This window comes from Quercus suber, unplaced genomic scaffold (genome assembly GCF_002906115.3).
Source record: "Quercus suber isolate HL8 unplaced genomic scaffold, Cork oak 2.0 scaffold_116, whole genome shotgun sequence".
Classification (NCBI taxonomy): Eukaryota; Viridiplantae; Streptophyta; class Magnoliopsida; order Fagales; family Fagaceae; genus Quercus; species Quercus suber.
In genome coordinates this window covers 844,271-860,771 of record NW_027069581.1, presented here as the reverse complement: position 1 = coordinate 860,771, position 16,501 = coordinate 844,271, and the positions used below count along the sequence as shown (strand labels likewise).

Genomic DNA, 16,501 nt, shown 5'->3' with positions numbered 1-16,501 from the left:
GTACCACTGTCTCTAGCTATGAACATCCCCAGCCTAATTATTACTTTTTCCACTTCAATACTTCATGCTCAATGAAATTCTTCTACTTATCATGAAACAGTATGGAACAGTATGTACACCTAAATGTTGAACAAGGTGTGCATTTTAAAGAAAATTATTTGAAACTCTATGATAAGTTCTATCATATAAAGAAGCATCAAAAGCCAATTTGCTGCAATCACAATGATAAATTTTTATTTATTTATTAATTGAAATTACACACACATGCAGTGAATTTTGAACCAACAACCTCACCTTCTATCTTGCTGCCACAAGGAAAGTAGGTGCCATATGAACTAGAGATAATTCATGTACTATGATGAGTTATAAAAAACCAACCCTACACAGTAATTAAGGATTGAATACCTAATACATGTCATATTTTGATAGTGGTTGCCAACAAATGTAAAAATAAAATAAAATAAAAAATTTAGGTTTATTGAGGACATTTTTACTAAATCTTCAGAGAACATAAATAGTAAATAAAAATATTTTACAGAAAATAATAAAATAACTAAACTATCACATCAAAAGATTAATGAAAAAAGTGAAGAAAAAAAGACTGACAATTACCTTTTCTGTATATCGTCAGATGGTGAAACATAATCTTTCCGAGAATACATATTGATAATTTCATCCACCTCCTGTCTTGATAGTTCATTCATGTCTCGAATCTGCAGAAGCATAAGCATACTCTTACCAGTAATTTAGCGAAGTAAACACACTGACTGATAAAGACAAGGAAACATTGGAATACACAGAAAATATTAATTCTAGTCTGGGATCCTCTTGCACCTTATTAAGTATTAATGATTTTTCCTCAGCTGCTCTTTGAAGAGCAGTTGTCACAGAATTAAGAAGAGAACCAAGTAAATTTAATGTGGGCTGTTGAAGTCCAACAGGAGCATGGTAATCAGAGGGAGCATCTGAAACCTGTGAAAAAGCGAGTTGGTAAGCAAAGAAATATCCACCCATTTATTGGGCAGAACCTTTCCCCAAATTGACACGTGCACGAAAATAAAACCAATACATTCATTAGCTTAAATCTTTGAACACATACCTGCAGTCGCAGGGATTTCTTTGTGACCAGAAAATACAGATAAGAGCTCAGGCTGAAGCATAATCGAAATGAGTTTAGTTCTGATTTTCTCTGATTCTGATCATTTACCATAAAAAAGGGAAAATGAGACAAAATAAAGTATAAATAGAAAAGCACTATACAGTGAGCCAATTCCTCAACTATGCTGGAAAGGAGATGAGCAGACCTCAAGAGATCGTACTGATTGGTCAAAACTATGATTCTCCAGCTCACGAGAGAATAGAGCACGCATCATACCGAAAAGCCCTTGAACAAAACCATATTCATCATTCTCTTCATAAGGCCAAACCTGCAAATTATCAAGAGTTTGCCTTAACAAACTATCAAGAGTTTGTCTTATCAAGACAAACAAACTGGTAGAGAAATAGCAAGGCAAATACAAGGTATAGCAGGGACGGATATTTAGGAGCAACTCGGATGCCCATTAGGATGCAAGCAGCAAAGATTCATTTTGCATCATCACTGCTATATGTCTCAAAGTGCTCATAAGCCGTCCAATCACGCAAATTATGTGGAAGTATTTACTTTACTGAAAGTAAGAAAGCTAGCTTAAAGCCAGAGAAAAAAATTTTACTAGTCCAGAACACAACTTCAAAGACCCTCACCTTGCTAAGTATACCAACAACAAGATTGATCTGCTCCATTGTCAATTCATCAGCTTCATAAATGTCTTCCCGAAGAACTTGATCAACAAGTAGTTGATGTCCTTTGACAAAATCTATGACTTCACGAACAATTTTATTCTTCACCTATTATACAAACAAATTGATAAAATATAGCAGGAAAGTCCTGAGTAAAATGAAACATTCGCTGATTGATCATAAATACATTAGTAAATATATTTCAATTAAAAAAAAAGGCTCATAACCTGTAATGAAGTTTAGAATAAATTGAAAGTTTTTTTTCACAATCTAGCATTATTAATTTGAGTGAAGATGTAAATTTTGATCAAAAATACCTGCTCTCATGAGCTTGAGGTCACACCAAGCTCACTATAATTATTTTAAGACAACAGTGGATTGTGTTCTAACTTTTCTATTCATGAAATAGGACTAAAAAAGGAGTTGGATGATAGAACTATTACAATTACACCACTGAGACACAGCAGATTGTGTAGTAAACTCAATAGAATGATTCAGGTTCAGTTTGAATAAAGGCAGATCTAATGACGAACTGAATTCCTTGACAGTAAAAAGCTGTCATTGGTTGATGAGGTTCCTGGTGGTATAGAATCAGGATTCTGTCAAAAGAGAACCAGAATTTGCAAAAAGTTTCTACTGCAAAGCATGGAATTGCGGCTCCAAAGAAGATGCATCATGCATCACCTAATGTAAAAGGCATTTGGCAGCAAATTTCCTATTTCCAATTTATAAAGGAATAAACTCAACTCTTTGAAAAGAAAACAAATTAATGAAGCCTGACCTCAAAAAACTCAGATGTATTAATCAATGATGTTAAGGAAAAGACCAATCTCAACATTGGCGTTATGATCATTCGTTGTTTGTCAAAATCCAGAGCCACATGTCTTTGAAGCTTCATGTCAACCCGCCTCAAACTTCCCTGGTAGGTAGTTCAGTTTCAATATTAGTAAACTGAAAGAAATAATTCTAATGACTAACAAGCGCCGTATTACCAACGAGAACATAAAGTGACAATTCACCTGAAAATTGAATGCCCTGCAAGAAGCAATGTGCTCTAAAGCACCCATAGAGTATAGAACCTGAGCTCCAGATTTCCCATACTTGTGACTAATTCTTAATAGTAATGCAAGTTCAGCCTCAAGCGTACAAGCTCGCTGCAACGAGTCAAGTGAATGCCCACCATCCTAAAACAAAAAGTTCAGATCAATTGATCGTATCAAAACTTAAAAATGAATTTTACCATTAAAAAAATACTTGAAAAAAATTAATAAGGAATTCAGACAGTCCATATTTAATGAAAGAAAAGCAGAGATCCCCATTGAACTTCAAAGGAAAACAAATACAAATGGTAGACCTAGGAGAAGACTTGTATGTATTTCTCCCTCAAAGGATCTAGAATGCCATAAAAATATGTCAAATGTTCTTTCTTTTTTAATATTTATGGTTGAATTTAGCAGGTTTTGAAGGTAGGTAATTCTTCAGAATTTTAAATGATATTCAATTGAGTTAGAGCTTTATAACAAGTATGAAATAAAGTAAAATTTAACAAATGAATCTTGATAACTTTCAATTAAGTGAAACTATAACTTCTGAAAAAAGAGATTGAAATTCTCGGTGCATAAAACCTTTCAATTCAATAGAAACATATTTACAGGTAAAAAGGCAGAGCCCATGAGATAAATCAGCAGTTTTTTGAAAGACAATAGGCAAGTTCCCAAACGCAAAGATTTTTTTTTTTTTTTAGTCTAAGTAAATAGTTTTATTGATATCAAAAAAGCGAGTGTCTAGGGGCCAACAAATCAAGTACAAAAATTACAAGAATCAAGAAAAAAAGAGAATGATTGGTTTCACAAAGCAAACAACCAATCCAATAAATTTCTAAAGAAAAATAACTCGAGGTCTAGTATGTATCTCTCATTATCTTCAAAACACCTACTATTTCTTTTCCTCCAAAGACACCACAATAAACAGTGGGGAACAATTATCCATACATGACCATTTCGATGACGACCAAACCGGCCTTACCAACAAGCTAGGAGCCCCACACTTGACTTTGGCATAACCCAAGTTACTCCAAACTCAAGGAAATTTTTTTATTACTATTATTATCAAAATTGAAGAATCCAAAGAAAATTTAAAGTGCAGCAGATCATAATTGGGCAATTACATAAACAAAATTACTCATATAAAATAATGGCTTCAGAAAAATGAAAATAAGTCCAATACCAACACTATTGTTGGCATCCTATTTATACTATAACATCTATCTAGCCAGAAAATTGGACCATCCAGGAACGGAAGATTTTATTTAACGAAGTGTTTCAACATTAATGCTTTGAATTACGGAATAAAAAGATGCTGTGAATTAAAGCAAAGCATGTAAATTCAGATATTCAAATGGAAAGTTTTGACAGGGTCCTTTGCAAGAAGACGGCACAAGTGCAGTTCCAACTGCTAGTGCTGAAGAGAGATGTTCAGGTGGATAAATTTTACGTGTTTAATATAATATATATATATATATATATATTATCAGGCCTTGGCATCTTAATATCTCAATTACATCACCACTATAATGCATGATATGGTAAAATGTCATGAATCAATTGTGAGAATATAGCGGATAGAATAAACACCTGATAGGAAACATTGCTGATGCTCATGAAGCAGGACCTTAAAAATCCCCTGCTTTGAAGTTGGCTTAAGAAAAATCTTTCATGATCAATACAAATCAACGCATCTAAAACATAAAGTGAGATTGTCTTCCCAGGTTCACTGCCTTGAGTTGCATCCTTTAATACCTGAAGATTTACATTTAAAAGAAAAAAATACAAAAAAGGCAAAGAAAAAGGAAAAGGCAAATGTTAAAATCACACAAAATTCAAAATTGTAATGCTGATATAAAAATAGTTAAAACTATTGAAGAACAGTCACAATCTAAAACACACACCCCAAAAGAAAAGGTAATTGAAGCAGACCAAACAAAAAGCTGAAAAGAGATACCAAAAGCACCAACTGTTTTAATTAATAAGAGGCACAGCTAAGTTTAATATCAAAGAAGAATAATGCCAACAGTAATACAATATCAGTGTGTCATGAAAAATTAAGCATTTCTTGATTTGTATGAATGTACTTCAAATGAAGATATATGCATGCAGTGGTCAATCACAACACACATACATACGTAACAGTTGATAAATCAGCCGCACACACATCTAAACAAGAAAACAGACTAAAGGCATAAATTTGTGCATGTGTTATTAATAAAGGCACACCACTATTTCTAGCCAATAGCAATATAAAACAGTCTACACCAAACTTAGATTCTCAATTAGAAAACCCTTCCTCTTTCCCCTTACCCAGACATTTAGACCAAATATTCAATCTTAACTGGCAATCAGTAGAGAACCACTGCTATTGGTGAATAAAACCTAGAATAACTTCAAGTTCTTCCACATTAAGACATAACACAGTTATGAATGATTTCAGAATTCATGAATTTAGTTCACACATTGCACACCAAAAAATCAGAGAAGGAATAAGAGACCCACCAATTCCAAAATAGACTGTGCCTCTTTCCTTAAAATTGAAAAATTAGCTCGTGCCAGTTCAGCCTTTTCTTTGTCCATCTATAAAGAAAAGAATAAAATCAACATCAATAACTCTTCCAGCAACTGATAACTACTGCCAATTCAAGAACCTTCTGCATTCTAGAAACTACACACCTTCTGGAGATCCATATCTTCACCCTCTTGCTCATCAAGAATCATGTTTTGCAGAACTGTTGTTGGAACATCTGGGTCAAGCATATGCCGACAGTATTGGAAATAGCTTAGAAGCAAGGCATATTGACTGAACAAAGAAAGATAAATGGTCAGATGCCAAAGGAAGTGTAAACAAGCATGGAAACCGCACCAATTTCTTATTTGAAACCATACCGTCTCCTCAAGGCTTCAGAAGATTCATGTCTAAGAATTGCCATGACAAGCTTAAATAATATGGATTGACAGGCACCATTTGAGATTTGCTTCACCATGATAATGTCGAGACAACTAACACTATCAGAATTTAAACCACCAGGGAATAAAAATCTTTCATCTCGTAGTTTTGCCATGCATGTTAGAGCGACCTAAGGATATTTCAAATCAGACCAAAAAAAAAAATGATAAGCGGCATGAAAGTGCAACAGCAGGAACAATAGGCTTAAAGGCAAAGAGATCAATGTACCTGGCATAATATGGAAGCCATCTTCAGTGAACATTCTGGAGAAGCAGAAGCACTCAGAGTAGCATCAAGAACTCTGTAATTGACCAGATTAAATAGTTACAGAGAGCCTGAGAGAGTAATGAAAGAATCAGTGATGATAAGAGAACCCACTGAAATAGAATTTCGGATCGATTTTCAAGAGATGAAATTCTCCTGGAAGCAGAGACCTGTACAAGCATATAGTGGAGGCAAATGAAGCATAATAAGAGAATATAAAGTTGAGTATGTCATAATGCAATACAACCTAAAATCTCACTTTAAAGAGTTCTCAATTGATATTCAATATTATTTTGTTGATAAATCAACAATATTAAATGGGTATCTTTGTCTAAAAATAATATTAATAAATCAATGGACCTCAACAATTTGTGACCAGCCAGTTAACATATGGAGCTGGGCAGCTTGTTCCTCAAGGTTCTTATTGTACTTCCATCCCCATCTCAACAACTGTTGTATTGTCTCTCTTACATCATTTAGCTCAACTTCACTGCCAAAGTTACTCAACTGGGGATAAAAAGAATTGAATTTCTGAAACAACAAACTAGAATCAGCACCAGAATTCTGTGTAGGAAGTTCCAAATGAGAATATATGCAAACCAGGAATACACTAAAAGAGAAAAGAAACCCATTGGCACTTAATTTAGGAAACCAACCTGCCAAAACTTGTCACGGAGTGAAGCAAGGTCAATTAAACGATCCCCACGCTCTGAATAATAGTAGATACCACCCTTTCCAGAAGTTGCTGGATTCCCAAGTATGTCCTCTGCCTGTAAAAACATACTATTAAATGCACCTTATTAAAAAAAAATGAAAATCACGAAGCACTAGAATCTTACCAGCTCCAATTTTAAATTAGACACAATCTGAGAAAGTTTCATAGTGGTATCAGGAGATTTAAATTGGAGAACTTCAAGCAACTCCAAAACCTGATGTTAATCCAAGAAAGATATAACAGCAAAAGAATGAGAACACAGGTCTTTTATCAAAAAAAAAAAAAAAAAAAAAGGGAATGAGAACACAGGTTTCACACAGCGCAGTTATCAAATCATTCACTCAATCCTTTTAACATAGTAAAAAGACTAATATGACAAAGTCAAGATCAACAAAACAATTTTAATAATGTTATCAAATCATTCACTCAGCCCTTTAATGTGATCATCAATGAATAAATTTTAGTAATTGGATGATGCAAGAAATAAACTTATCAAAGAACCGGTAAACAAACAGAGGAGGATCCCAAGATATGCAAATTGTAGTTAGCTCCCAATTGTTTTTTTTTTTTTTTTAAAGGTATATATTAACTATCAATAAATAAATAAGTATATACTTCTTTTTTTGATAGATAAGTCACAATGGGGGTGGGAGAATTTGAACTCTAGATGTCTCCATTGGAAACAACGGGAGGTTCCAATTGTATATACTTATTATTAGTAGTATATAGCAATTTTTTTATCTAAACAAGACAACAATAAATTGAAAAACTTAATTTGGACCCTTGTGATATACTATAATTTGATACATAGATCCCTGTCTGTAAAATACTATAATGTCCAAGAATCTCAACCATTTAAGAACCGTGATTGAGTGTCAATAGAAATAAACCGAAAATTAATAATATAAACGAAAAAGCTAAGAAGGATTTTTGAAAAGTACTAAAATTGTTATTATAAAGGAGAACTCAAAAGAGTAAGTCTCTTAAAGAATTACAATCAGAGATTTAAGAGATCCATTAACTCAACTAAAGAATTACAACATACCCCCCCCCCCCAACCGCCCCAAATTATAGTTCAAAATTCAAACAAAAAATGCTAGAAAGTATGTTTAATCTCAACAACACTCTCAATGCCTTCGATTGTTCTATTACTCCACTCTCTCCAAATTGTCCACATAATGTGATGAGGAGCAGCATCCCAAAATTATGCCTATTATTACGCCAACCAAACACCCTTTCCAATTAGAGTACTAATCTATCAACTTCCTCGCATTACCCATAGAATTTTCTATTTTTTTATTAAAAATAAAAAAATAAAATAAAAACCCTCATATCATAAGGAAATGGACAACATAATAATAAGTGATCCACAGATTTGCAGCTACACTTGCACATACAGCACCAAATGACCACACACAATTATTCCAAAGGAACTGATTTGGAGTAGAACCTCTCAAACATTCATAAAAAGAGCAGGCACTTAATTTTCAATTACCGTTTAAAACCCGTCTCATAGAATCACACCCCCCCCCCACCCCCCCAAATCCCCCCCAAAAAAAAAAAAACCCCACCCTCCTCTCAAAAGTGATCTTAGGATGTCAAGGAAATGAAACAGTCTCAGTTTCATTTTGATGCCTCAAAGAAACAACTTTATCAAGATTAAAATGATAAAACGAAAAATATTTATGTAAAACCAATGATAAGAAAAAATCTATAGCAGATTAACAGTAGGTTATAGAAGAAACATAAACCATTAAAGTAACAAACCGTACCTTACTCTTACTGATAGTTCTGGTTCCAGTGTATTCCGCACCATTTTTAAGAGAGGGGGAATGAGCTATGTCACCATCAGTACCAATTCCAACAACTTTTCCCCCCAAAAGATGAGCAAGAATACTCTGACATGCCTCGCGGTGATTGGAGCTACTCATATCACCAATATGCAACTCAATTGCTAAAAGTTTCAACAACCACGCTCTCTGTAAGAAAAATCAAGGAAGGACTTCAATGCGAACGAAGTCTAACTGTCTAACAGAAATTAACCATATAGATAACATTGACTGGCTATTCAGGAGTTTAATAGTTAGTTTCTGAATCAGACAGAAATACACCAATCATAGAAAAAGATAATATAAGTAAGTTCCATTATAGTGTAAATGTTCTGAAAATGTAATTGCTAATGGACAAACATAATTGAGGCTTTAAGAGCCCAACAGTACGCTGTTCTATTCCAGATTAACTTGTGAAAAATATGACAAACATGAACTGATTTGTTTCAATCTATTAGGATAAAGAATTAAAGTGCAAACCAGAAAACAGAGGACAGGCAGCTCAATCGCAATGTTATATCATAAAAAAATATTTTAAAAAACCATAATATACATTGGTTTGAAAACAAGGCAATCATATTTGTCAAAACATAAATCGCATCATGAATTGATATTTCATTTTGTACTGTGAATTGTATCATATCATTTTATGTATGAAAATATATACAAACACTATATTAAATTTTGAGAAAAAATTGTATGATTATTATACATTTAGAACATATTCAACTAATGATTAATTTAATCAGTGCAATAATATTAACAAAGTTAACTACATCAATCATATTAAAATACATATGTATAACATTTACATTCAAACCGGTCAAACACAAAAGTGATGATACATGATATATAAGCTAAAATAATATTTTCTCACATCATATTGATCATCTTGCCTAATCAACTTCCTCTCCGTAATCCAAGTCAATGTTATCATCATCTTGCAAAATAATTTCATCATTGACATCTTCTTTATCATCTCCAATATTTAATATTTCTTTCTCTTATATTTCAAAAACTTCTTATATATATTTCTTCTGGGCATTCATGTTTCTTGGAGTAAAGATAATAATAAGAAAAATATAAATCTTTATATTGTAATTAAATACACATTATTCACACACACACAAAAATCTACAAATGTGCAAGTGAAATGTCAATGAGTGTAGTCTGCTTTTCTTGAGAAAGGTTCCCTACATTATAAATTTTGCACGGTAGAGAATGGGGAAAAAAACAAATGGACATGTTATTTATTGGGCTCAACCAAGTATCCAAATAATTTTGAGTTAAAAACAAGTCCAACTTGTTTAATTCAATTCATAACACAAATTTTATCAAGAAACTCAATTTCAACCCACATTTGTATGTATTGTCCGATACATACAATACAATATGATTTATACAATTAATGAGCATGGTCAATATGTACTTACGATACAGTATTTTATTGATCCAATTCAATACGTATTCCATATCATCTGATACCAACAACTATTATGGCGATAGGTAAAGCTTAGCCTAAAGTCAAATAAACAGTGCCCAGTAGCATTTTAACTTTGCATTGCCAATGTGTTTGAAGTGTGTGTATCACTTCGAATCAATAAAATAAGGAAAATAAGAAATGTTATTTGTAAATCACAATGACCACGCATAGTTAGCTGGCCGCTGTAGATGAAAAATCGAAAAGGTACAGCATTCCATAACCATCAAATCAGGTACCCATGATGCAACAAAAAATCAATTAGAGCAAAAAGAGACCTGATGAAGGGAACTGATGCGAAGTGCCTGGTTGGTGTTTCGTCTAGGAAGTGGAGCAACACCAATGGTGTCCAGGTGCTGTCACGGAAAAGATAAATTTTGGACAATCACATGTCAGAACACGAATGGAAATTGAAAATGAAAACTACATATGGGGCAAAGAGAATTGTCAAGAAGCTTTAAATGTTTAAAAAGGAGCACTACTTGTTACCTTTATGAAGAACTGATACTTTTTATTACTCAAAAGATCCATGGTAGGATCACATGTAACAGGATCCAAGCACAACTCATAAAGAAGCTGCACAAGGCAAACAGTTAAAATTATATAACGCAAGTGAGAAAAACCTAAACAAATAACAGAAAATTGAAAATAAGAAGAAACTTTCTCCACAGTTGGAATTGTTTTATACCAGAAACACTGGATAGAGAACTATCTAACCTGAAATCCAAATTCATGAATTAATGCATTCACATCAGGCTTGACAAGCTTATCCAAGATTTCAAGAATAACCTTCAAGCAACTGCAAAACAGATAATAAAGGGACAATTAGTTGCAAAAAAGAAGACATATAATTATGATCATGTTTAATACATTAATAATCAGAAAAACCTGTAGTGATATTTTGGCTGTAAAACAGTCCGTTCAACAGTGGTGTCAAGATCAAACTTAAGTAGTAAGTGTGTAACATTTGGAGCTGGCCGACTGACATTGTCAATTAGAAGCTGCAAAACATGTAAAGTGGGTACACATGAAAGTCGTAGAAAACTTTAGCTACAGAATTGGGCAGGAATGATCCCCACACAAACTACAAGTACAAACCTGCATTATAAGAACACCTGGATCATCACTGCTGTTCTCAATAATCTGACACTCTTCCGATCGTAATTCAAGGCAGGCAGCATAATCCTCAATCAAACTGCTGGCAGCATTGGATTTTAGCAGCAACTGTACAAGCCCAACCATGCGAGAACTGTCACCCAAAATAATCATAATAATTAAGCTAGTTGCAAAAAGCTTTTACTTAAACACATGGCATAGCTAAAAAATATTCAAGCAATAAGCTCTAAGCTGTACTAAAGACAAAATAAATGTAAAAAAAAGGGAGAAAAGGAATGCCTCAATATACTCATGATCTTGATAGAGCACTGCTGAATTTGCAGTTGAAAATCATATCTGACATACTCCAACAAAGCTACAATTTGATTATGATCTTGTGCAAGTATAACATCCAAAGGCTGCAGCAAAAAGGATCAAGGTATGAGAATGGCAACCACAAAGGAGCTTACCCATGTAATCAAAGACATGCCAAGAACAAGTGTGATGGAGAGGTATAGATACATGCAACTTATTGGAGTTTACTACTTCAAAGCAAAATTAAGGCTAGCTAGGGTATGTAACTAATTACAGGGTTCAAATTGTAACTCTTTAAGAAATTGATAATAGTTCATGAATATCTAAAGAAACCTAAACCTGCATCAGAAATGCATGCCAAAGTCCATCTAAATCAGTTAAAAAATTTTAGCCCAGTTACAAGATATTATACACACAAAATAACTCAGTCTAAGTTGCATGGACATGAATACTAGAAATGGGGCACACTAACGCATTAAATCTTTAATGAGAACAAACAAATACATAAACATGGAATAAGAACATAATATAGAGACAAAAAACAACAGAAGTAAGAGGATATGCATTTTTTAATATGAATAAGAACAAACAAACAAACACAAGCATTATTGGAGATCATTAAAATAATTTAAATATATAATAAAAGGGTTGGGTTCAAGTTACACCTAGTGTAACTCTAAGCAATGTTACACCATCAAATATTTTTTAATTGTATTCGAATATTGACAAATCCACCGTTAGATTATATTATCTTTATATATTCTTCATACTTGCAAAATTTCAAGGAGATCAAAAATTAATAACTATGTCATCAATCAGTTGTTAAAATTCAAATTTTTGTAGTTTAAAATAATGTATAAAAGATGAGTATATAGATCAAATGGTAAATAGCATCCGATTGATATAAAAATTGGTATGCATGTTAAGAACATGTAGAATATGTAATTCAACGGTTGGATTTTTAAAATATTAATTCAATACTAAGTTATTGAGTGGTGTAACATTGCTTATAGTTACACCAAGTGTAACTTGAACCCAACTCATAATAAAACTTATTTTAAATTTTTTGAAACAAGTGAATTCAATTTTAATTGGGGTTGTATTTTAATCTTTTTAAAACTTTAGTAATAGATTTTCTGCTGAAGCAAATTATCTTAATAATTTTACTATACTAGCAGCAAGCCAAATTGTAAAAGCACGTTATACAACAATCTTAAGTGTGTTAAATAAAAAGGACAATATAACTGTCCACATGGCAAAAGGAGAAGGCATCCACTTTTTTTTTTTTTTTGGATAAGTTGGAGCGGGCATCCACTTAACACAACTACAGCCTCAAACGCAAATTTTGTAATATAATATATGACGCACTTATAGTAAACCGTATGGAAATGGCATGTCATACAACATGTAACATTTACATTGAACCACATGGCGTGTAAGACCCAAGTTTTGTCAATACATATATGAAAGCATACACTGGATGACTAGGTTTAACACACAGCAAAGACCATTATGAAAACTCAACTGCTAACCCAAAAGGGAAACCTTCCAATCTTACAGGCAAATGAAAGTCAAGAACAAGAAAATATGAAGTTTGGCCAGCTTGGATTAAAATGTGGGGGAAGTCAAAATACAATGATCCTAACTACTATGATGATCCTAACTACTATGAAGAAGCAAAGCGAACTTTCCAGCATACTGAAAATCTTTACCTGGTATAGAGGGCGCCAGTAATCAGAAAGAAATAAATCCTTTTCCAAGACAAGGATTATAATTTCCAAAGACAGTTGCACAGCCTTCTCTAAGAGTGGCCCATAGATTTGACTAGTCCGCTCAGTGATGATGGAATTGACTCCTGGCAGAAGAATGCCCATGATGTTGCGGAAAACAGTTTTGCCACTCATGAAATCCTACATGGTGTATGTGCATATATATGAAAATTGTAGTATGATTTAAGTCAAAAATCGAATGTACAACAACAAAAAATTTGATGATGTAATTGCAAAGTGAAAATAATTTTTTTTTTTTTTTAAATTGTTTAAATAGAAGGAAACTGAAATAAATTCCTAACATATATGTGTGTGTGTGTGTATTAAGAACAAAGGCAAAGCTAATAACTTATATTTGAAAATATTTCTTTAAAAAAACCTAAATCTTAAAAATTCTAAACAAGTACTGACAAAATAATCAAGTTGATTAAGGCATAATTAAATATTTAATTAAGTGAATCAAATCCCAGATTTTTATTCCAGCATATAATCAACGCATTCTTTTTCATATAACACGCTGATTCTTTTTCATGCAACTGCTGCTTTGAAATTCAATCTATAGTGCCAGCCTACAAACAAACAAAACAATAATACACGTACTTTCAGCAACTCCAAGACAGGAAGCTGCATCTGAAGTGGAGATTGTTGGGTTGGTGTCGAAAACTGAGATAGGTCAGCGACAATGTCAATATCCTCATCCTTGATATCGTACATACTCAGTATCCTGCATTGGATTTCAGCTTGATATTCAAATTTCTCTACCATCTAAACAACTCCAAGATCATACCCCATGAAGTTCAAAATTTGAATGAAGATGGTCAATCAAAATAAACCCTTCACATTTAACACCAGGACAGGCCTTAAATACAAATCAGATAATGTCAATTACAAAACAATAATGAGATCAATAAGTTGAATGTGTTTTAAATTTTTTTTTTTAAGTAACTAATACATAAGAAACAAAGAAACCCAATCAGATGCCAACACTTGAAAATGAAACTACAAGATATACTCACATATGAAAATGCTGAAGGCACGCAACAACCAATTGCCATTTCTCACAAGGATCTGCATAGGCTCTGTGAGGAAATGGCCCAAAGACATGATCATATATGAACCTAAAGATGCCAATGAATCTGCCAGAAAAAGAAATGAAATCATCAAATATTAGAGTGGATATGAAGGATCAAGATATTAGAATACAAAAGAACAAAAAGCAACCAACGATCAGTACCTACGCCCTCTATCGCTTACATCTCGTTCTTCAGCAATAAGAGCATTTAACAGGGTGAGGAAAGATATTGTTGAAGGATATTGTTCTCTCCTTGCCTCTATTTCGTTCAACTCAAATTGCATATCATAAACCTGTAAAAATTTAAATAAATAAAAATTCAAACACACATTTCCTTGTAAAATAGTTCACGTCTATGGCAGTAGTTGATGTACTTCCAACTGGATTCTACAGCACAATGTAAATAACATCTTAAAACCCCTTATATTAACTTTTTTTTAATATCCTAAAAACCCTTATATAACTTCACATTAAAAGGCCTTTAGCAGATAAGAGGTGTCTTAAAAACCCTTAAATTAACATCTTTTCTTTTTTATAAATAACGTAAGAATATTATTAATAATAGAAAGATTGCTAAGCCGAGTACATTGGGGATGTATTATGGGGGCACAAATCAAGAAACAAAAGAACAACGATCAAGAAAAATAGAAAAGGAAGAACAAGAAAAATGAGAAAAAACCACACTCCATTCAAAGAGAGTGTTTAAGAAAAAAGACTTAATCTCCAGCAGAACGTTCGCAACCCTCAAAGCTTCTAGCATTCATTTCACGCCAAATGCACCAAATCAAGCAGTGAGGCACTAATTTCCAAACATCAATGTGACGATGTCACGCAAACTTTCCTTGCCAAGCCTCAAACAACTCAAGAACAGTAAGAGGCATAACCCATTGAATACCAAACAAGCAGAAAACCAAGACCACAACTCCCAAGCTATGGAGCAATGAAGTAGAAGATGATCCACCGACTCCCTACACCTTTTACACATATAACACTAGTCAAGCATTATCACTCGTCTTTTACGAAAGTTGTCTGTTGTTAAGATCTTACCTAAGGAAGCAGACCAAGAAAAGAAAGCTACCCTTGGGAGAACCTTCAATTGCCATATCATTTTCCATGGAAAGGAAACAAGATTAGGAGGGTAGAAGGAGCTATAATAACCTCTAACCTCAAAACCTCTATTCCTTGCAGGCTTCCAACAAACCTTATATGGGCCAAACCTCCGCACCAATAAAGAATAGACCAACCCCATAAACCGATCCAAGGCTTCTTCTTCCCAATCTTGTGGTGGACGAAGAAATTGCACATTCCAGTGAAACCTCCCAGCAGACCAACCCATAAAATCAGCCACTAAGGAATCCTTTGACCTACTAAGACAATAAAACTCCAGAAGGCCTCTTGAAGAGTATAATCCCCACACCACACATGCTTCCAAAATTTCACTCTAGTACCATCCCTCACATCATAAACAAGGAGTTTAGAGAAGTTCAACCAGCCACTTCTAATGTATCTCCACAAGCTATCCCATAAGGACTTGTCACCTTTTTCGTACACCAACCACCCCAAATGTTCCCATATTTTGCCTATATAACCCTCTTCCATAAAGCATTAGTCTCCGTGCCATACCTCCACAACCATTTGCCTAGCAAGGCAGAATTAAAGTTTCCCAACCGTCTTATACCAAACCCCCCAACCTGCAAAGGCCTACAAACCTTGGCCCAATTAACTAAATGAATTTTAGGTTCACCACCAATCCCATTCCACAAAAAATCTCTCTGTAATTTCTCCATATGCTTTGCCACCTTACCCGGTAAAGGAAGAAAAGAAAGAAAGTATGTAGGTAAAGACGAAAGTGAGCTTTTAATGAGTGTCACCTTACCCCCTTTAAATAAATACATTCTCTTCCAACCTGCTAATCTCCTCTCCATTCTCTCTAGGATAAGATTCCAAACAGATAAATCCTTAAATTTTGCACCTAATGGAAGGCCCAAATATTTCAAGGGCAGAGAAGACTGCCCACACCCCAACAGACTCACCAAAGCCTCCAAATTGTGTACCCCACCAACAGGTACTAACTCAAATTTCCCCAAATTAATGCAAAGCCCTAACGCCTCCTCAAATCTAGCAAGAATCGCCCTCAAATTAGCAATCTGAGAAAGTTCAGCATCACAAAAAATCAAAGTGTCATCT

At 33.8% G+C, this 16,501-nt stretch overlaps 1 protein-coding gene across 3 annotated transcripts in view; it reads right to left on the bottom strand.

Annotated features, from left to right (window-relative positions):
* The window catches only part of LOC112008930 (nuclear pore complex protein NUP205), a 41,981-nt gene that overhangs the window by 2,114 nt on the left and 23,366 nt on the right, over window positions 1-16,501 (bottom strand). For 2 of the 3 annotated variants that reach the window (XM_024041298.2, XM_024041299.2), the window contains exons 16-42: window positions 14,477-14,607; window positions 14,259-14,378; window positions 13,843-13,966; window positions 13,186-13,383; window positions 11,459-11,577; window positions 11,162-11,312; window positions 10,952-11,064; window positions 10,781-10,862; window positions 10,553-10,639; window positions 10,342-10,419; window positions 8,527-8,733; window positions 6,879-6,968; window positions 6,696-6,809; window positions 6,400-6,570; window positions 6,154-6,209; window positions 6,004-6,076; window positions 5,715-5,905; window positions 5,502-5,628; window positions 5,328-5,405; window positions 4,413-4,577; window positions 2,799-2,963; window positions 2,561-2,698; window positions 1,744-1,887; window positions 1,305-1,427; window positions 1,100-1,195; window positions 835-972; window positions 613-713 (exon numbers count right to left, since the gene is read on the bottom strand). In XM_024041298.2, the coding sequence (XP_023897066.2) occupies window positions 613-713; window positions 835-972; window positions 1,100-1,195; window positions 1,305-1,427; window positions 1,744-1,887; window positions 2,561-2,698; window positions 2,799-2,963; window positions 4,413-4,577; window positions 5,328-5,405; window positions 5,502-5,628; window positions 5,715-5,905; window positions 6,004-6,076; window positions 6,154-6,209; window positions 6,400-6,570; window positions 6,696-6,809; window positions 6,879-6,968; window positions 8,527-8,733; window positions 10,342-10,419; window positions 10,553-10,639; window positions 10,781-10,862; window positions 10,952-11,064; window positions 11,162-11,312; window positions 11,459-11,577; window positions 13,186-13,383; window positions 13,843-13,966; window positions 14,259-14,378; window positions 14,477-14,607 (3,380 nt within the window). Of the gene's footprint in view, window positions 1-612; window positions 714-834; window positions 973-1,099; window positions 1,196-1,304; window positions 1,428-1,523; window positions 1,668-1,743; window positions 1,888-2,560; window positions 2,699-2,798; window positions 2,964-4,412; window positions 4,578-5,327; window positions 5,406-5,501; window positions 5,629-5,714; window positions 5,906-6,003; window positions 6,077-6,153; window positions 6,210-6,399; window positions 6,571-6,695; window positions 6,810-6,878; window positions 6,969-8,526; window positions 8,734-10,341; window positions 10,420-10,552; window positions 10,640-10,780; window positions 10,863-10,951; window positions 11,065-11,161; window positions 11,313-11,458; window positions 11,578-13,185; window positions 13,384-13,842; window positions 13,967-14,258; window positions 14,379-14,476; window positions 14,608-16,501 lie in introns of those variants that run through there. The other variant, XM_065775641.1, reaches the window with a different exon arrangement.